The 22187-nt window shown below is 44.6% G+C and overlaps 1 protein-coding gene across 3 annotated transcripts in view; it reads left to right on the top strand.

The window, feature by feature from the left end:
- Positions 1 to 22187, top strand: part of MED27 (mediator complex subunit 27) — an 83215-nt gene that overhangs the window by 36753 nt on the left and 24275 nt on the right. For all 3 annotated transcript variants that reach the window (XM_065436685.2, XM_065436679.2, XM_065436690.2), the window contains exon 4: positions 4748 to 4841. In XM_065436685.2, the coding sequence (XP_065292757.1) occupies positions 4748 to 4841 (94 nt within the window). The remainder of the gene's footprint in view (positions 1 to 4747; positions 4842 to 22187) is intronic.

Below are 22187 nucleotides of genomic sequence, written 5' to 3'. Positions count from 1 at the left end.
AGGTTTTATTTACATTTAATGACATTAACCATGTCTTACACCATTTTTCAACTGTTCGTAAGTCACGCTGCAGTACAGGGATATCTGAGCTATTGTTAATGGGTCGGTCAATAACACAGCCCACAAATAGGCGTATGTTAGAAGGCGTGTTATAGACCAGAAGAGGGTTATAGCACCGAAAAAATACAACACACAGCAAGCGAGACGGGACAGACGCGTCTGTCCCGTCTCGCTTGCTGTGTGTTGTGTTTTTTCGGCGCTATAACCCTCTTCTGGAAACATGCACCAACTAGCCCCCCAACAAGTATTACTCAAGTTATAGACGTATGATATAGCATGCCCACAACCCGAAAAGCGGGATAGAGTGATAGGTGACTTTCAATATAGTGCCTACCCGCTTCTGTACGTAGTCATGGCCATACCACTCACTAGAAGATCTCGCTGGAAAACGACAGTTATCTCCACTGTAACCTGGGCTGCAGCAAGTCTTGCCTGCAAAGAAGACACATGATTGTGCACTGTCTTGTTTTTGTTTGGCCTGTTTTTCGTACTGTTCGTTTTTCCAAGTCATGTACCAGCTATATGTCATCAACATACATTATATAAATGCATCAATTTGCAAACGGAAGTTTAGTTTTTCTTTAATATCATCATTTTTAAAAATAGTATAAACATAATAGCATGATTTGATTTGAAGTGGCTGCACGCCTTAGCAATGAAAAATTTTTGTCCCGTCAGATGACATCTATCCTCGAGTGCCTCGAGCGGCCCCACCCTTAAAGAAATGTACACCCCTTGGGGTGTACATTTGCCACACAACAATAATCGTCCTCTGTGTTGCTTGCGTTTCCTTCCTTGAAAACGCTGCGCTCGCTACTTTGCTGTCGAGAATGCTCTGTCATGCTGATAACACGTATGCCGTTCGTGACTTGGAAGTACCGGGCCTGCAACATTAAATAATGGAACTGCGGACGAGACAGATTACAATTATTGTTGTGTGGAAAGATAAGCCCCAAAGGGTGTACATTTGTTTAAGAGTGCAGTTGCACAGCAATTTTGCATGCCTTTGCGGGTCTCTTTCACGCTCGGAAAAATACTTTTATGTAGCACGTATTGAGGTATATAAAACTGTGTCAGGAGTTTTTCATGTCACTCTACAATTTTCTCATTGACACTTTTCATCTAATTATCAAATTTGAGAAGTTGATTAATTATTTAAGACTAATTGTCCAATTAGGCAGAATGTCCAGCTATGTGGCATTCACGTATTTTTAAACTTTGGCTAAAGTTAGCTGGGACACCGTATATATATATATATATATATATATATATATATATATATATATATATATATATATATATATATATATATATATATAAGTGAAACCTCGTTAAACCGTAGTCGGCCGGAGCTCGGAATAAGTACGTACTAAACGGTAGTACTGTTTAAGCGAAATAGCATGAGATCGCCCACTTACCTGTCGAAAACGGAACTCAGAGAGAGTGCGATGAAAGGGGAAAAAACATGCAGTATTTATTCACTTCGCGGGACGTAAACGTTATTTTCGTTTGATGTCGCGGCGGCCTAGCACGACGACAGCGGCCTCAAACTTACTGAAGCTGCGTGCCAGCTTCTCAGCCCGCCCCACTCCTCTCGGCAAACACTCGCACGGAAGATTCCTCGTTGGCGTTACGTATTCTCCGTGCACGCGCGCAGTAGTGCTGCATAAGTCCCGGGGCGTCTTTTTCATTGCCGGGTGCCGGAGTTCGGAAAACTTTTCGTTTGGAATAGTTACGTTGTCGCGCCCCTGTTCTCCTTGCGACGATCGCATTCATGAGGCTGACGTAACGCGCAGCTTCTGCCACTGTCGGGCCTGAATAGCCCGTGCTGTCGCTTTCCGTGTCGTCCTCATCACTGTCGCTAGTTGACACTTCAGCAACAACAGCGGCAACGATGGTGAAAAGTCGAACCTCGTAGCCGACATCTCTTCGCGGTCGCAGCAGCGCTGCCGAGCAACTCCGCATTCCAAATGCCACACACTGTAGTCAACAGCAGATCCATGTCGCGGGCCAGCGCCGACTTCTTCGTGTCACGTTCGGTAGCACGGACGATGTCTAATTTTTCTTCTATGCTGAGCACCCGGCGTCTTTTTTATCCGAGCTTCGGCATGACGCGAGTCCTCGCTTGCACGACGCCACAACGCTCTCTGGCACGGCGTCCATGCGGCTTCGAAATGATGTTGATGCGGCTTCACGTGCAAACGCACAGGGCGCTTGGAGGCCGTTGTACCGATCTCTGAGGCTTGTTGTTCTGCTCGGCCGCCTGATGGAGACGACGCACCGCCGTGTTTGCGCGACGAAAAGTGGAAACGCTACGTTTTAACCGATGCGTACGCAATAAGCTGGTACGGTTTATGCGGATACAAAATACATTATGTTCAATGGCCGCTGAGTCGGGGAATTGACTTCACTACTTTTAAACCGAAACTACTGTTTAAGCGGGTACGGTTTAACGAGGTTTTACTGTATATATATATATATATATATATATATATATATATATATATATATATATATATATATATATATATATATATATATATATATATACACACACATACACATACAGAAAAAGAAAGAAGAAGAGAGGGGGGTGAAGTAGGGGGAGGAGTGGATGTTATTGGCAGAGAAACCCCCCAGAGATAAATTTCTGGCTACGCCACTGGTTTGGTACCAGGGATGCTATCCTTGAGGGTGACGTGGACACAGATTTTCACAGCCAGCCACTCTTGAGTCATGCAGGCCCTATGGGAGCAAGTGAATGTATTACTTAGGAGTGGTGCTAATGACATTGTGCAGAAAGCTTGGCTGTTGATTCTGCCACTCGACGTTGCTTGGCAATGCCATATTTGGCCTTTCAGGTTTCTTATTCATCACGGCCTCCGCCTGCTGGAGGAACTTACCGACTGACTGAATGGCGTCTGACCACTGGCAGCGCTTACCGTATTTACTCGAATCTAGGCTGACCCCAGTTCTAAGCTTGTTCGCGAAAGTCCAAAGTTAGGAAAAAAAAACAAACTTATCTCAAATGTAGGCCGAATAAAAAAGCAAGGACAGTGTTCACAAACTGAGAACAGCATGTATTGAATATTCGAGCTCATTCTGAATCATCGTCGCTGCTAGCCTCATCACTGTCTTTCTGTGGCCCGGTATATACCATCCTCGCTGCAGCGCATGCCAAAAACATGTCCCATTGCCCCCCCAACGACGGACATTTTTCTCATTGTTGCAGAAGTCTCACCCTGGTTGAACATGTGATGATGCCTCTGCAACTAGAACAACTTTTTGTTTGAAAGCGGCACTATAGTGGCATTGCCTGTTTTGGTGCCATTACGATAACACCATGCTGATACGGCACAGGTCAAAATGACAGTGTTGCTCATGTACTTTAGTTGGCTACTGGCGTGGCTAGTAGTGGCTGCGATACTGACTTTTCTAGATAGTGCCAGCTATGCACCATATTTATCATTTTCAATTAAAAACTGGCACATTTTTTTTTTTAATCCTCGAATTTAAGCCAACCCTAGCGTTTGGTATAAGATTATTTGAAAAATACTATCGGCCTAGATTCGTATACATGTATATACAGTTTTTACCTTTGTCTCTGGTGATAATTGGCCTCACCCCAAAAATTAAGGATTTAACAGCATTCAAGAAGGTAGCGATCTCTAAGTAGATGTGGTCTGCGTGCAAGGCAACTAGTACAGTGTTCTTTCATCTTTTGTGTTAGGCTGGAAGCTGACACTCTTGAATAAGTGCTGTATAGGTGACAGAGGGTTTGATGAAAACAAAGTTAGGCACTTAGATAAAATGAGAATGTGAATGTCTATGGCGATTCCAGGTTGCGTTCTTAAATACGCCATGTGCCCGGTACAGGGGAAAGTAGCGAGGACTGCATTCAGTGTGGTGCTGACAGTACCGCAGCACATTTGCTCTAAATGTGGTGAAATCAGTCTATTGCGTGCTAGTACAACTAACTTCTCTGAGATCACTGTGGCTTCCGGTCTAGCTTGCCATCATTTGTGTTGATCGCTCAATTATGTTGGTTTTAAGCATTCATATATTGTTTAAATTTCTTGACGTTACACACTAGTGATTAGCTAATGCAGTTGAGATTTCTTAGTTATTTTGAAGTAATGTTACAGGTCTTGGAAGCATAACTTGTAAGATGAAGTTTTTGCCCACCATAGGTTACCTTAAACTTTGAGTTGCTGTGGAGCTTGGCTGCATCATTATTGCACAGTAAAGAAAGAGAGGCAGCTTGGCTGTGCCGAGCAATGAGCAGAGTCCATGTTGGTTACGCAATACATGTACAAACTATTACAAAAAGAAGTAAAGCCACTGGGTCGTTGCCAGCGGTGGTTTGCTGGCTGTTAGTTTCTTGCAATAGACGGTGTATTGTGCCTTGTTTACTTATTTGACTGAGATGTTAAGGTTATAAATATAGTATAAATTTTAGTTATATATAGTATAAATTGCTGTATGGGTGCTTGTAATAAACTTTGCATAGTCACAAGATGATCTGTAATAATACTGAGGCCGATAAGAAACTAGTAACTTGCTCATAGGAGTGCTTATAGTGAAAGTCACATTAGCTATTTTCCTTGGAAATTAGCAAAAGCGTGCAAATTTTATGTGGAAATGGTATGCGTGATAGTGCAACTTGTATCTCCCTGGTTCCTTGCAGAAATGTGGATGCATTTATCAGCAGTGTACAAAGGCAATTTGTTGACATGTCAATTGAGATTCTGAGGCCATGTGGAAACTCTGCTGTGCTAAAGGTGAGCATATTATTAAGTTGGCAGTCTTCACACATTTTCTTCGTGCCTTACTTAGTGTTTGTTGTTCAGTTTTGTGTTCTGTATCTGTGTGAAAGCTTTGGAAGAAATTAATTTCCTATTTTGTATACAGTGAAACCTCATTAAACCGTAGTTGGCCGGAGCTTGGAAAAAGTATGTACTAAACGGTAGTACTGTTTAACCGAAATAGCACCCACCGTGGTTGCTCAGTGGCTATGGTGTTGGGCTGCTGAGCATGGAGGTTGCGGGATCGAATCCCGGCCACGGCGGCCACATTTCGATGGAGGTGAAATGCGAAAACACCCGTGGTACTTAGATTTAGGTGCACGTTAAAGAACCCCAGGTGGTCGAAATTTCCGGAGTCCCCCACTACAGCGTGCCTCATAATCAGAAAGTGGTTTTGGCACGTAAAATCCCATAATTTAATTTTAACCAAAATAGCATGAGACTGACCGTTTACCTTGCAAAAACGGAACTCGGAGAGAGTGCGATGAAAGGGGAAAAAACATGCAGTATTTATTCACTTCGTGCGACAGAAGTGTTATTTTCGTTTGATGCCGCCGCAGCCTAGCAGCGACGACAGCGGCCTCAAACTTACTGAAGCTGCGAGCCAGCTTTTCAGCCAGCCACCTCTCCTCGCCAAGCATTCGCATGGCAGATTCCTCGTTGGTGTTGCATGTTCTCCATGCATGCGGGCGGTAGCGCTGCAGAAGTCCCAAAGCGCCTTTTTCATTATGGGGTGCTGTTCTCGTCGCGACGATTGCATTCATGAGGCTGACGTAATGCGCAGCTTCTGCCACTGTTGGGCCTGAATTGCCCGTGTTGTCGCTTTCCGTGTCGTCCTCATCACTGTCGCTAGCTGACATTTCGGCAACAACAGAGGCAACGATGGCGAAAAGTCGAACCTCGTAGCCAACATCCCTTCGCGGTCACAGCAGCACTGCCGAGCAACTTCTTCACATTCCAAATGCCACACACCCTAGTCAGCAGCAGATCCCTGTCGCGTGCCAGCGCCGACTTCTTCGTGTCATTTTCGATAGCACGAACAATGTCTAATTTTTCTTCTATGCTGAGCGTCCGGCGTCTTATTTATCCGAGCTTCTGCACGACGTGAGTCCTCACATGCATGACGCCACAACGCACTCTGGTATGCCGCCGAAATTATGTTGGTGTTGATGTGGCTTCACTCGCAAACACACAGGGCGCTTGGAGGCTGTTGTTCTGTTCTCTGAGGCTTGTTCTGCTGGGGCATCCGATGGAGAAGACACACCGCCGTGTTTGCGCGACGAAAAGTGGGAAACACTACGTGTTAACTGATATGTACGCAATAAGCTGGTACGGTTTATGCGTATACAAAGCACATTATGTTCAATAGCCGCTAAGTTGTGGATTAGACTTTACTACTTTTAAAAGGAAACTACTGTTTAAGCGGGTACGGTTTAATGAGGTTTTACTGTAATGTGTCCAGGGGTGCTCCTCTCTGCAGTTTCAACAATGTATATCTTAATCAAGCTTGTATGCACTCTGCTTCGTAATGTTACTTGTAGTCAATCTTCTTATCATATACAAACAATTTGTAAACAGCTATAGGTCTGTTGTGCTGCTCAGGCTGCACTACAAAAATGGAGGTACAACTGTTCCCTCCCTCCTGTTCTTATTTGTGTAGGGTAGTACTAAATCAAGCTCCTGCTAGGGAATGCATATTGACGTGAAATAAGTTTGCACGTGTTGGCACGGGACCCTTAAGGTGAGAACGACGAAGTTTGAGGTTGCGCGCGGGCTCTCCGAGGACCAGCCATCGCTAAAGGCAGATGTTTTTTGCCAATCTGTATTTTGCCAAACTGTTTTAGTTGTAATAGCTGGGTGACAATATAACTGCAGTATGTTTGTTCATCTGAGCTGCACTGTGGTGTGAATTTTAAAGAGAATTTTAGGCATGGAATGCTTTGTTGCATGCTTTGTATGCTGTGACGGAAGGAACATGCTGTGATGGAAGAAATATGCTGTGCTGAATATATGCACAGTGCCTGAGAGGTTGTAGATGCAGTTTCGCCATTCCGACACTTTTAGAGTGAGAACACAATGTGTGTAGTGTTCTGTCACTTGGGGTCATTCATTTGCTGACAGCAGTGTAATGTTATGGCTACCCGCCGTGGTTGCTCAGTGGCTATGGTGTTGGGCTGCTGAGCACGAGGTCGCGGGATCGAATCCCGGCCACGGCGGCCGCATTTTGATGGGGGCGAAATGCGAAAACACCCGTGTGCTTAGATTTAGGTGCACGTTAAAGAACCCCAGGTGGTCAAAATTTCCGGAGTCCTCCACTACGGCGTGCCTCATAATCAGAAAGTGGTTTTGGCACATAAAACCCCAAATATTATTATTATTAATGTTATGGCTGAAGTTACAAGGTTTCATCTACATTCCATTTACTCTGAGCTCTAACTGGCTGTCAGCCGATTTTGGTTTGATTACCATCTGGGCAGCATGTTGTGTAGGCAGTATATGCCAATCTGTCGTAGTTACTCGTGTAAGACCCACAATTTTTTTCCGGAATCATGGCAGGGTGTGGCTCTTACACGATTTGGACACATGACTGCCTGCTAAAACCATGAACAATGCTGTGAACGATGGAACAGAATGCAAACGTGCACTACAAATGCATTGATTCAAGATTCGGGCGCCACATCAAGTTTCGCTTCATTCTTCATCACTCCCTGGCTCAGTGTTGCTTCCATCATCGCTGAAGCTTAACAGTCTCATTGGAATGTTCCAAAAGACAGTTGTCTTCGGTGCGGTCCACGCCTTCATATATTTCAGCTAACGCACCGTGGTTTTCTTAGTGGCTTTCACTTTGTCGTGAGGTCGTGGGATCAAATCTCGGCCTTGGCAGCTGCATTTCGATGGGGGCAAAATAAAAAGCGCCTGTGTACTGTGCATTGGGCGCTGAAAGAACTCCAGGTAGTCAAAAATTAATCCGGAGCTCCCTACTACAGTGTGCCTCATAATCAAATCGTGGTTTTGGCACATAAAACCCCAGAAATTCATTTAAAATATTTCAGTGAGTTTAAAACATTTAGCAATGGAATCAGCTGATACTGACGGCCACAAGTTCAAAATCCAACATTTGGTTTAACTTTTTTTTCCCTCGAATTTATGATCTGAAAAGTAGGGGGTCTTAAACAAGAGTAGGTCTTACACGAGTAAATACCGTATGAGCACTTGGGCTTAATTGCCTATGCTACTTCACCAACCACCAGTAGCTCACTTAAATACTTTAAAATTCTTGTGCATGGCAGTTTTGAGTTTAAAAACAGTGCCAGTGACAGTTTCAAACTTGACAGTGTTGTTTTCTCCCACCTTCTGCATACTTAGGCTGAGAGCAGGGCACACACTCTCAATAGCCTGGGACACAGGCTACTTCCAGCAAATATAGTATATGTATACCACCTCCAGTTGGCGAGCACCCAAATATGGGTGAAATTGAAACCTTAATATGTGATAGGTTCTACTGCCCAGTGACAGTGTAACTCAATGCACCAAGCTGCAATTCATACAAACCAGCCAATTTTGTTGCTTGCCACTAGATTGCACCAAGATGTGTTTAAAACTCCACCAACTGTACAGCTTTGAGCATCTGGACTTTTTGGTGAACACTGCTGCTGTGGAAGATACCTACTGCGTGGCAATTGAACATTGTTTGAACTACGAAGAAACCTCATATGTGAGGACACCTAAACATACCAGCCAGTTCGTTCGTATTTCTTCAGAAACTTGTAAAGGAAATTACGAGGAACAAAATCAGAACTTTGAACAACACTGTTCCAACATGGCCTCATGACAAAAGGTAAACCATGAAGCATGAGGCTAGCATTGCTAGCAGGGACTTGTCAGTGCCACAGATGTTGTTGTTTCGTGGAAACAAAAACCTCCCATAGAAGCTCCACAAAACAGCTACTTTATGAAAGTTATGTCTGAGTGATTGTCACTAACAATGGAACATACACAAAAAAGGCCAGATCGACTAATTTATTATACATGTTTATGAAATTCTGACATGATTGAAGGAAAGCAATGGGAAAATAAGCATTAACATGTTTGTATTTGCTCAATTACCTTTACTGAGCTGTATTTGCCAAGTGTACATTTTTAGTGGAGTAATTGTAATCAGCTGCATTCTTCTTTATTATCTGTACAAGACTGAATAAACATAAATTAACCTTATGAATGTGTTCATTTTATCAGAGCGATTGCTTAACAAAAGTTCACTAGATCTGTGGGAAACTAAGCAAAGGTCCCCGAAGTATTTGGCTTATCAGAGAATTTAGGCCAACAGAGTTTACGTAACCCTTTCGCTGCCACAGGAAAAAAGGCAGTTTTTACTAGGTGGAAGAAAATATATTTTTCTAGCTTAATACTTAAAGCCTAACTACATTGTGTGATTTGAAAATATAGCTAAATGAATCCTCTCTACATTGACATAATTATCACGTATATATTTATTTTATAATTCAACAAAAAAAGTTTAGATTGTGAAAGTTCGTAAAACAAAGACAACTTTTTGCTTGAAGAAGGGGCACAACCTTGGAAATAATTGCAGTAAAAACATTTCAAAATATACAATTTGTAGCTCGTTATGTTACAAAAAGGTGGTACAAATTGTAGGAAGTATGGCACAAAAGTGTCCTTTCCATGATGAAGAAAGTTAGCATTGGTGCTTAGTGTGCCATTTCCCAAAGCAGTCCCTGGTCGGGATGAAGCACAAGTTTGTGAACCACATGGTTCACAAAAGACGGCAGTCTTCATTTCTACTTTGCGTTTCTCGTAGCAGAGCTTGCAATTTCAGCATTTTTCCAGAGGTGGAGGGTGTACATTGCTGTCATCCATCCCAAGCATGTGGTTGACCAGCTCAGTTCAGAAGGCAAGCTGGTCAAAGCCAGTTTTTCAGGACAGTTCTTCTATCTCAGGGTGATCTTTCCTGTGCGCTTGGTAAAGAATAAAGCTGTTTATGACAGCAATGTCAGTGCAGTGAAAGAACAGCGCCTTCCACTACCCGACAGACTTCATCAACACGTTGTAGGATGACTGCTGTGACGAGGTGGCTGCTGTGTAAAGGGGCAGCCACCTCGTCAAGCTACTAATCTCAGTAGCTTCTTGTGGCTACTCCTTCCTTGTGTATTTGTTCAAGGAGAATAAAATTCAATTCAATTCAGATTAGCTGGTCCGACTTGTCCACACCAAGCATGCCTTTGTTGTGCTCTTCGATCAAGAGCAGCTTCTTTATGGAGACCATTGTCCATTGGTTTCCGCTCATCACTTCTTTCGTTGCATCGACATGATTGTTAGCAGTATGCGTTGTGTTCATCATATTCATAGCACACTTGTCGTTCCACGGTAAAAGTACAGCATATCTTTGCATCACACCCAGCGAATCTTCCCTCGTGTTGCTCTTTTTTCGCATGTGGAGTCTTTCAACTGGGTTGAAAATCCACGACGATCTTTGCGCATTGTTTTGCATGAGAGTTTTCCGCTCAAGCAGATGTACAAATAGGGAAGTTGACGTATAAAAGTTATCAAGATAGGTGATGCACCCTTGATCCAAATATGCCTCACACAGGCGGCTCACGACATCATATGCAAGTCCTTTAGAAACTGGTGTTTTACGCTTGTCGGTGTAAACACTCAATTGGACAGTGTAGTCTATGCTTGAGCCAGCAAGGACCCAAAGCTTGTACCCCCATTTGACCCCCTTGTTATGCATATACTGACGAATTCCAGAACGCCCTTTCGACTTTACCGTTCGATCATCAACACACAAATTCCGATATGGCTAGAAAAGCTGAGAGGAGATATTGTTGATATGCTTTAGCAGATAATCCTGTGCAGCTTGCTATCCCTGATGGGATCAGTCTTCTCTGGGTCCATGACACTCAAAAAAGCAAGAAATGCAAAGAAATGGCTTCTGGGCATAATCCTAGAAGGAATGAGGCCAGAAAATAATTCCTATGTGTTCCAGTACAGATGCAGGCGAGGCAACTCCACAATCCCCATGTAGATGAGAACTCCTATGCACTCCATCACTTCATTGGGCCGAAAATTTTCCATGACCCGTCCTTGTTGGCATATGTTTGTTTCTCCAAGATATGCATCCATGCATATTTGTTTGTGTTCTCACAAGTCAGGTTGATTAGTTCTGCGGTGAAAATGAGTTTGAAGAAATCAATGGGCCGGCCAAAGTGCTTCATGTTATGGAGCACCTCGCCCACTTTGACCCCCGGGTTTTGTCTTGGAAAAAACTGCACACGCTTTACAGCTGCCGGTAAGAAATCGTGTCTGTAGGACATTGAGACCCTGCAAATAAGTAATACAGTTGACAGTACAAGCTCCACCACTCACATTTATTTATCATTACAAGAAACGTGCGCAGCACATACAGCCGAAGCTTACCCGCTGGACATTCCGGCTTGACTTGACACATCCTCGTCATCAATGCTGAAATCCGATGAGTCCACGTCAGCTTCACTGCTGCTGATTTCATCCTCAAATTCGGCTCTTGAAGCCCTCGAGTTATGAGAAACAGAATGCCTTCGAGGAGCGTCCAGGCAAGATGACAGTGCCATGATCGAGGCAAGCATGCGGCAGTCTGAAGCTTTTTGCAGCATGTTCGAACCACCAAAAAGCAAAAACCAACCACACATTGCGGATCCATGCTTTATGATTCCCACTTTCTGACCTAGATGGCACTAGGCACCTGCAAACTATGCACGCGTGCGAGAATTGGAACTTGAAATGCGTCAATCGAATTGATCAATTTGAATAGGCACGGTAGCGAGAGTTAAGTGGAGAATGAACTCTAGCTCGTGTGATTTTGGCTGTTCAAGCGTGATACAGTAGTAGATTTTGCTCACATAGCAAGCATATTATAGCTATTATAAATTGACTCGGAATAGCATGAAGTGAACGATGTTTATTGAATGTATTTATTCAAGAGAACATTTCATGCTGTGCTATTGTGAAATTTGCAGTTGTTGCGCATATTTTGTCCGAGTATTACAAAACCATTTCGATGGTTGTCTCTTAAGTCGTGTACCAATGGTGCAGAAGTACAAAGTTTTTACCCTTTACAACCTTAACAGTGCTGCTGAAGAATGCGCTGTGCTTGACTAAACTGCTTAGAAAGCACTGAAAATAGTGTGCTAAAAGTTCTGAAGTGTCTTAGCAGTGACAAGCCAGATGGCTGATTGCTATCTGTATTTAAAGTGGTCATTGTTGACTGTTGAAGCACTCATTCCTCACCTGAAATTAGCTTGCAAGTGTGGCTGTACCTTACACAACACAATCATGTTGATGTTTTTTACAGTCATAGCTGCTATGGGCTCACTCCCCTAGTCATTTTGATGTCCACCGCTGATGCTGGTGTCTGCCGGTGTTTGTCGCAGGAATACCAAAGTGCTTTGGAGGTCATTAAAAAAAAAATGCTGTGCTCCGAGTTGTTTCGAACTCTGGTCCTGCAGTGTAACAAGGGGAGGTTTTTAGCTCTCAGTAATTCCACTTATCCTTCAGCAGAGAAAGATACTGGGCCTGGAGAGGACAGTCACGCCCCTAGCTACTATCATAGGCTTACGCTGCGCTGTGCAGCTTACCTATAAACCAACTTCGCGGTAAAAGAACTTATATGAATCCAATGGTAAAATGCGAAAAGCAAGATAGGACAGGGTAGGAAGAAATAGCTGTGGCTCTCTGCTTCACCACTATGCAGTAAAACACGTTGTGGGGCTTGTTGGTGCATAGCTTTCAATAGAGGAAGCGCCAACAGTGACGGCACACTAGGAAGGAACAAAAGACAGGACAAGGCACCTTGTCCTGTCTTTGTTCGTTCCTAGTGTGCCGTCACTGTTGGTGCTTCGTCTATTGAAAAAAATTCACCACTATGGAATGCTAGCTCCCCACTGATACCGCACAAAACTGTGCAAGTGTTACTGAGCATAATATTGTGCTGCTGTGGTTGCTGCAACAGAAAAGAATAATGCACCTGGTGCTATGCCCCAACCACTGGCACGCGCTGGAACGCTTCGGCGCGCGCCGAAGGGTCAAATGCGTCAATGCGTCGGTCGCAAACGCGCTGAAGCGGAACGTCGCGCAGCGATTATGCCTTCTGCCGATGCTTGAAGTTTGCCGACGCGCGGCGAAGCTGCGCCGGCGTGCACCAATGAGAGGCTGCGACGAGTCGCAGGCGTCAACCAATTGGAGGCTGCGGAGACTCCGCTACTAGGCCTAAGATGGCCGCCCGTACCTGCCCGTACGAAGGCGACGGCACCAACGATCGTCCGAGTTCCTTGGGCGTACAACGCGCGCGACAGTGTTCCTGAAAAACAGTGTTGTAATAGTATGCCGACGACGACACGACCGACGACCGTGGGTTGTGGCAGTGCGACGTGGATCCGAAGCGACTTCGAACGACGCCGACTAATCCAACCTGCCCACTGGGTTCCGCCGGGCTCAGTGCGATCGTCTACTAAAACAGCCAACCGAATCACGATTACCGCAACGTCCGTGCTTGTTGTGTGTGCATTTTGTTGTGCTCAAAACGAATGGAAACATGTTTACGAGTTCCGAAGTCTGGATAATCAGCACTCGCCTATCGCCGATGTTGTTTACGTTACGCGTAGGCCTAGCGGGTCCATCGAGTTCGTAACTGGCGAGTGAACGAACTCACCTGAGAAACTCTGTCGAAGGAAATGAATTTTCAGGTCCGTTTGGTGCTGCAGTGATTTAAAATATGGCACTCTTGACTTCGTGTGACCTGTGATGTGGTGAATGAACCGTGTGGAAGTTGGGTTGGTCAACCGCGGCGTGTTTCGTGTGGTGTCGGTTGACTCAAGTTTAACGGGCAAGCTCTGCGCTGTTTCCAGTGGTAAAGATAACTTCCGCCGAACTATTGGAAGTACTTACATAATCAGCCGTGCCGTGCCGCCTGTTTCAGCTGACACTGCACTCTTCTATTCGGCATGTGAATCCAGTTCAGTACAAGTTCACTGTACTCATTCACTAACTTCTTTCTAGTGCGTCCGTCTTTTGGGCTAGTTGGGCATAAATCGCTCGTGTAGCAATCAAGAACACTGACGCACTGAAGCATACATGACAACACAGTCATGTTTGAGTCAGTGTGTCGTTATAGTTGAGCACTGCAAAAAGAAATTATCTGTTTGCAACATGTGCCCTGTGTGCAGTGCATAGCAGGACCTGCATCATGCAAGACCTATGCATGTAGGAGCGTATATCACGATTGCTTCGATGCCCGCTTCAGAAGCAGCAAGTACTGAGTCAATGAAACTGTAATTGATTTTTTATCTCACTTTTTGCTTATGGAAAGTGTAGATGGTGTGAGTGCATTGTGGGAAAGGTGAAAAGGTGTCATCAGTGTTTTGTGCAGTCAGTATGCTTAAACTGCTGGAATCCCTTCAGCCTCTACTAAAATGTTTCTTGCTGCGATACTATAGATTGTAGTCAGGACAAAGATCTACTCAAAACCAAGTTACTAATGCATCTGCGCAGAATGTGTTTGATTAACAAGTTAACGCTTCCACAACAACATGCCGATGCACAGCATGTGTGCTTACAATAAATACATTCCGTAAAGGTGAACGACTGGGCCTACAATATCAAACTTTGTAGTAGCACCGTAAAAAGTGCTGCCATGCATATCAGCCACAACGAAACTGCTGCACGTCCAACCTTCTTCCTTGGAGGCACTTCTATAAAGACTGTTCGGGCCCTTCCCATTCTGGGTGTAGCATTTAGCTGTTCTCTCAACTTTTCCGCATATGTCACCAGCACTGTATGTAAGCACCGGCCCTTTCTTGGGTTTGTGTCCCGTGTCTCCCTTCCCTGATGGCCTAAGGTTTTCCGAGCACTCTACACTTCTATCATTCTGTCACGACTTGAGTACTGCTCATCAGTATAGTTCCCGTGCCAAACTCGCGACGCTAACAAACTTAAGCTTGTTCAGCGCCGGACAATAGGCACCCTTTACTCCCGTCTTTTCGGTTGTCACAAGCTCATGCCAGCCTTCGAGGATTGCCTCAAACCCCTCAAGTAGCACACCCTGCAATACCAACGCAACATTGCACTAGTCTGCAGGGTGTTTGACGTCTCTCTGGACAGCACTAATCTTTCTTCAGTTCGTCTGAACAAGTGGTCAGCACAGCCCGAGCCCTCATCCCGCCTCTATGGCCCAACACCACAACTCCATAATTATATCTGGCATGCAGAGCTTTCTCTCCACCCCTCTGGCGATTTGGATTCTCCTTCCTTGGAACCAGACTTCATTGGCACAGATCCCACAGATCTAGTGAACTTTTGTTAAGCAATCGCTCTGATAAAATGAACACATTCATAAGGTTAATTTATGTTTATTCAGTCTTGTACAGATAATAAAGAAGAATGCAGCTGATTACAACACACAGGAGTGTGCACAACACACTCCTGTGTGTTGTGCACCTGTCAAATGTGTGCGTGTGTGCCGTGCTGCGTATTGAGCAAGTGTGTGTGCACATGGAGGGGAAGGAAGTCTCTTCTGCATCCTGCAAATTCCTGCTTTAGATGGCTGGTTATCAGATGCGCTAACATACAGGCATCAGCCTTCTTTTTAGTCTAGTGTGCCAAGTTACCACTAAGATTATTATTATTATTATTATTAGAATCATCACTTTGACCAGATTGATTGTGTTGAAGCCAGCGTGACACATAATTCAAAATATTTCTGGAGCTTTGTGCGCTCTCACTGTTCTAAAAAGAGTGCCAAAGATGTACGTCTTCTTCATGAAAATAGTGGTGTTGTCTCGAACACTGCTGATGCCTTTGCAGAACATTTCTGTTTGCTATATGGTGTGAGATATGCTTCAAGTAACCTTCCTTTTCAGTCTGGCGCAGTGTATGCTAACAGTCAATGAAAACCTCGTTTCCAAGTATATGAAGTGCCTTAAACTTTCCCTTTCTTGTGGTGTTGATGGTATTTCCTCCACAGAGCTTAACCCTTTGAGACACCGTCTACACAATTGGGCACAGCAGGAGCGTGCATCAATAGCAAAAGCACTGATGAAAGTAATGGTATTTAAAATGTGTTTCATACATTTGAAACACTTATTATTGGAACTGTACTGCAATTTTGAATAATGTGCAGAATGTTTTAACAAAATGAGTGGGAAGGTAGACGGCTGGGTGTTGTTACTCTGTGTCAGTATGTTGTATGAAGCGGGTTCACTTCTTTCATTGTTTTTTACAATGTCGTGCACCAGGCATAATTGTCAAGTGGCTGGATAAGTGCTTTTCAAGCTTTTCAAAACACGAAATAGTACATGTTTTCATATTTTGTGTTCCTGTAGTGAGTTTTCGCATGGAGTCGAAATTTTGTAAACTTGAAAAAACTCGCTAAACAATTGAAAATTCTTAACATTTGCTGCAGCTGTACACTTTCTACGATTCTGAGGATGCAAGAGATGTGGTGAAAGCAACTTTTCAATCAATGGGATAAAGTGGTGTCTGAAAGGGTTAAGACGTATGGAAGCACACTTGTTCCTCGTTCTCACAAGCATCTTCAATAGTTCCCTAAAGTCTAGTACCTTTTCTAGCACTCGAAAGGTAGCATGAACATTGCCCATGCAAAAATCAGGTGCTAGATGTGCAGTTACTAACTGCTGACCTATATCTATCCTCTTCGGTGCGTCAGGTGTTTGAATCTATATGGGATTCCTCGCTTTCTCTTAGTGCTAAGAGCATTTTAATAAATGAACAGCATGACTTTGTGTGCCGACATTTCAGACTGTCAACAGTGTTCACCACTGCATCGACTTCCAAAAAGACATTTTTTCACTCTCAAACTGGTGCAGAAGCCATAAGTACTCTTAAATGCTTCCAACACTATGGCATTAAGTTATATGCACAATACGCACCATGTGAAATTTTGATACACCCTACGTGATGCTCCACTTCTTAGAGTCGATGAAATGAAAGATCTTGGTGTGTACTTCGACAAAATGCTAAGCTTCTCTTCACATAGATAATTACACAAGATGCCCTTCACGCTCTTGGAATTGCATGATTTCCACTCACCTGTTGTGTTTCTGAAATTCTGCTGTGTGCCTCCAACTACTAGAGTATGCTTCTGTAGGAGGGGGGTGCAATGAGCAAATCTAATTCTGACCTCATTGAACGCATCCAGAATAAATTGATATCTATCTTAAAGCACCACTTTTGCCATTCTGGCGACCACAGTTGAGCCTTCTCAAGTATACTTCAACTCGCACCTCTAGATTCAAGTCTTAATAAATCACACCTTTTGTTCCTGTATAAGGTGGTCCATGACATTATACATTCCTTAAAGCTTCTTGATCATATGCATTTGTTTGTGCCGCAATAGTATACCAGGTAGCATTCCACATTCGTTGCCTGGGCTTGTTACAAGATTGTGCTAATAAGACTCGACTCCAAAACATACTTCAGAGTTCATTTCCTGTGTTTTGTGTATCTGTAGATAATCATGTAGGATTAACTCCCTTTTACTTTTCCGCATTTCCTTTTTTTCCTATTTGTTTCTCTATCTTCCATTTTTTTGTCTACTACATTCATGTTTTCTGTACATTTTGTCTCGCATAGTGCTCGTTAAGTGCACCTGTACAAAGGCTCTCTAGCTGTTCCTGGGCACTACAATAAAAATTTGAATGATTGATTATTATTGTAGTATAAAATTGTGCTGTTTAAGTATGTACTAGTATACTATTTCAGTGCAGTAGCTTATGTGCAATTAAAAAAAGGGCATGAATTAAGAAGAGAGAGAGAAAATGATAAATGAAAGGTAGGGAGATTAACCAGGACTGAGCCCGGTTGGCTACCCTACACTGGGGAAAGGGAAAGGAGGACAGAAAGATTAAAATAAGAGAAAGTCCACTGGGGATATCAGTCTGTCACTCAGTTTGGATCACAGACGCTGACTCAATCCGATATCTTGCAAATATCGCAGCAGCGCTTTTGTGGCCTTTTGTAGCTGCGACATGCGAGGGCATGGTCCCAAGATCTAGTTCAAGGTGAACGGCTTTCCATCTAGCTGACTGAGAGCTGTGCAGAGGTCTTGCCTTTCATCTTCAAAAGATGGGCAGTAGCACAGTAGGTGTTCTATGGTTTCCTCGACACCGCAGGCATTGCACTCGGCGCTATCAGCCATTCCAATCAAAAATGCATATGCATTGGTGAATGCGACGCCCAAACGTAAGCGGCACAGCACTGTTTCCTCATTGTGCGGAAGACCTGGTAACAGCCGCAGTTGCATAGAGGGATCGGGGGAATGCAATCGATGTTGAGTGAATTCAGGTGTGTGCCACTTTTCCAATGTCAAAAGAGTGCGCTAGCTTGCCTAAGTGTTGGGCTGCGTCGGTCCACGATAAAGGTATAGAAATAAGGGTTGCTCCTTCGTGGGCTTTCCTAGCAGCTTCGTCAGCGAGGTCGTTGCCGGAGATACCGCAATGACCAGGCAGCCACTGAAACACGACATCGTGTCCTTTCATGATCATGTGATGGTGCATTTCTCGTATCTTCGACACGAGTTGTTCACATGACCCGCGACGAAGAGATGATAGAAGACATTGTAAGGCCGCCTTTGAATCGCAGAATATTGCCCACCGATTAGCCGGTTGGTTATTAATATAATCAACGGCACCTCGGAGGGCAACAAGCTCCGAACCGGTCGATGTTGTCAAGTAAGAAATCTTGTATTGGATGCTTAGTGATCGTGATGGTATAACCACTGCGCTGGTGGAGCTGGTCTGAGTAGAAGAACCATCCGTATATATGTGGACTCGATCAAAGTAGAAAGTGTGCAAACAATCCAGAGCTGCTTGCTTCAAGGCCAAGGTAGGCAGGACGGTCTTCTTTCTTATCCCTGGAGCCGTAAGAGGCACTTGAGGTTGTTTTAAACACCACAAAGCTGAGGTTGAACATGCTGAGGGTGTGAAGCCCGATGGTAAGGAGGCACGATGGATGCTGACCTTGTTGGAGAAGAACGCCTGTGGTCGTCGTTCTGGCATGAATTAAGAAAGTGCAATAATATGCTATGTGCCTGATCATATGCATTGTGCTATTAATTTCTTCTGAGTTTTAATAATGGCTGGCTACTGTATGTAGTGTTGTGCAATAAAATAATATGCCACAGCAATTATTGCGTGCCTTGCAGAACAAATTGAATATATCTTTCTCAGTCAAAACATCATGGCAGGCTGAAAACAATAAACTGCAATTTTTCTTTTTGTGGTGACGAAGTGTGTAAATTGTGAAAATAACCTGTTTATATATTTCTGATACTATGCAAATGAGCTGCTCCCATACATTCCAATAAGTGCTTCAATAGTATGACTTTGCAAAGGGCAACGAAAGACTCCTATCAAAACCCTCTAATTCTCAAGCTTGTATTATCTGACGGTATGTCATTTCATTAATGTAAAGAAAGGCAAACTTGATTGTGGAAACCAGTTACAATATAACATGGCCCTTGCACTGTGAAAATGTTTTGTAGCAATACACTCAACGTGAAGGCCTCCGGATGCGGTGTTGATGCATCAAAACAACCTAGAATAATGGAAGTGCTCCATGGGCTAGATTTGGCAGAATCAAGAATTGGGGGGAGACAAGATACGAATTACATACATTTTAGCTATTCTAGTTTTTCTTTTTTTTTTTTGTGAGTGCTACTGGTGTTTCAATTTCGCTTTGCTGATTTTCTCAGAACCCACTTTTTCACGTTTCTCTCATGCACCAACAAGCATAATTATATTGACACGGATGCTTTATCTGTATCCGGTTACCGTATTTCACCGGCTAAAAAATGTTAAACATTATCGCTCGGTGCAGGATGCGCCTGAACGTATCGCAAGTTTTGCGAATGCTATCGATGGTTCTGTCTGTTGTCGACGAACATTGCTAATCTGATTGCATACGCGACACGAATTGTGTTGTAGTTTCTGGAAGGCGCGCGGGCACCAGCGAATAGGCTGTAACTTTCGACGACTGACGTATGCAAACCGACGCGCTTGACCCGCAGATGAGATTTTCTACGATTGCCGACATTGCTCGCCGCTATCATTGCGATTGAGCCGCCACTATTTATTTACCGTCACTACTACGTGGCAATATTTCCAACACAGATTTTTTTCAGTTATACATTGCACGCCTAATTCTTACATAGTTGGCTGTGCTATAAGCTACCAAAAAATGAAATGGTACAACAGTTTTTGATATATGGCATCGTTGTGCAGGTGTTTGCAAAGCGATCTTGCAGACAGACAGACGACGCGCGTGCGCTGATGTCGATATTTTGTACACTATTGTTACTTCAAAAATAAAAACAAACTTGCGGCAGGTGTATATTCATTATTCAAACATGTTTTTTATATCTAAAAGCACATACAGATCACTAACTTATTGTTTCAAGCTTAGTTTACAGCAGGCTGTTTTAGGCCGAACTTTGACGGGTGAAGACGGAATAGTCCAGCAACAGTGCGCCGCAGCCGAGGAGCGAGCTTCGGCGCGCGTCTCCTGTGGTTGCGCGCCCTTTCCCTCCAGCCGAAGCGAAGCGACGCGTTCGCTTGCCAGCGCGCGCCGAAGCTTTCGGCGCGTGCCAGTGGTTGGGGCATTGGGGGCTCAATCCCATCGCTCGTGATCCGTTGTCAAGATTGGAGTCCAGCATGAATTCGAAGGTAGCTGGCCCATGCCGTCATCCAACTTATCCACGCTGAGGACGTTGATGAAGGGAAGGACTGCTTCTCATCGAGAACGAGGAATATGGGATTATTTACAGTATTTATATCAGTCTAACATGACTGCTTGAGAGAGAGTCTCAGTCCAACGTGACTGCTTAAGAAAAGTGTGTCGAGCATCCACCCAACAGCAGTTTTTAAACACTCGGTCCCCCCTCGATACAAGGTGACGTGAACGTTCGTTTAGTCATCACAAACTAGCCGCCTCTCTCTGGGACGGGTTACACACACACACGCACACACGCATACACACAGGTGCGATGGTCCGGAGCCGACGTCAGAGGGGCTTCGTAGAACTCGGAGCCGTTCCGGGTAGCGCCTTGTCTTGCGTCTTGGTCGGTGCGTGGGAAGGAGCGTCCGTCGGGGTTCCCGCGGCAGCTCCCCCGCCCGTAGGAGATCAGGTCCACTTTGTCGTGTTGCGCACAAAGCCTGCTTTGTCGAACTCCTTCAGTCACAACGCATCCTAGCTGAAGCGACGGAGAGTGGAGGATGCGCGTATTGATACCGACACAAAGTCGACTTAGCTACGCCGTGGCTAGAGGTTGGCGGTTGGCTAGGTTGGCTAGAGGTCGCAACTGGTTGGCAAAACTTGCACTGCAGCTGGCCGTTCTTAACACTGGATAGCAGTGACTGGCTGATGCCATGCTCAGTAGCTGATCTATAGACTAGTACAAAGCTGAAAGAATTCAAATAAAGGCTACGGTAAGAAACAAAAGGCAGTATTGAAAAGAGAAAGGAGAAGCTGTGCCTCTTCACTTGGTAATTGCCTGGCAGTGCCCCCTCCATAGAAGATGATGACGTGGACTAGAGTTGACATTGAAGAAAGTTCCCTTCTCGAAACCAGACTGCTTGTACATGTCTGTCAATGTTTACTCCAGCCAAACTGGGTATCGAAACATGCAGAACATGGTAAAAACTATGTTGACCTTTCCTGTTTTCATAAAGTCAACAGTACTGCTACGTGAACAGCCTCCACATGTTGCCCCCGCGGGGGCGTCTGCGTCAGCAGGCATTTGGTGTGTTGCGACACCACGTACCCGAGCACACGAGGGTTGGACCCTCCCGCGTGTAACCGTGCGCGGCTTAGCCGTGTCCGGGGAAAAGGGGATCCTGGGGGTTGAGCCGATGCCAGGTGTTCGGACCATTAAGGCCCCCTGGCGGAGGCAACACACCTCTTTGGCCTCTGCTTCACGTAGACGGCACCCCCGGACTGACCCACCCAGGGGAAATTGGTAGTTGCCTTTTCCTGTCTCTCTCTCCCTCCAGCCTTCGTCTTTCTCTCACTTTCCACCTTTCCTGTCTTATCCTGGCTTCCCTTTACTTCCAATTTTCCAGGCAGCAAGGGTTAACCTTGTGTGAATAGCCAACCTTGGTTATTTCATATTTGGTTATAGTGATGACGTACAGCTGGCGTTTACAGGACCTGTTCATACAGCCTCTATAGCGTCCCCTTGTAGGGCTCCACAGTGGGCGGCTGGCGTTATTGCCGAAATTTAAATTTGCCTATGACTAGTTCCTTTCCTCGCCT

This window comes from Dermacentor albipictus, chromosome 1, assembly GCF_038994185.2.
Source record: "Dermacentor albipictus isolate Rhodes 1998 colony chromosome 1, USDA_Dalb.pri_finalv2, whole genome shotgun sequence".
Lineage (NCBI taxonomy): Eukaryota > Metazoa > Arthropoda > Arachnida > Ixodida > Ixodidae > Dermacentor > Dermacentor albipictus.
The sequence above is the reverse complement of the archived record's forward strand: the minus strand, read 5'-3'. Positions and strand labels throughout refer to the sequence as shown.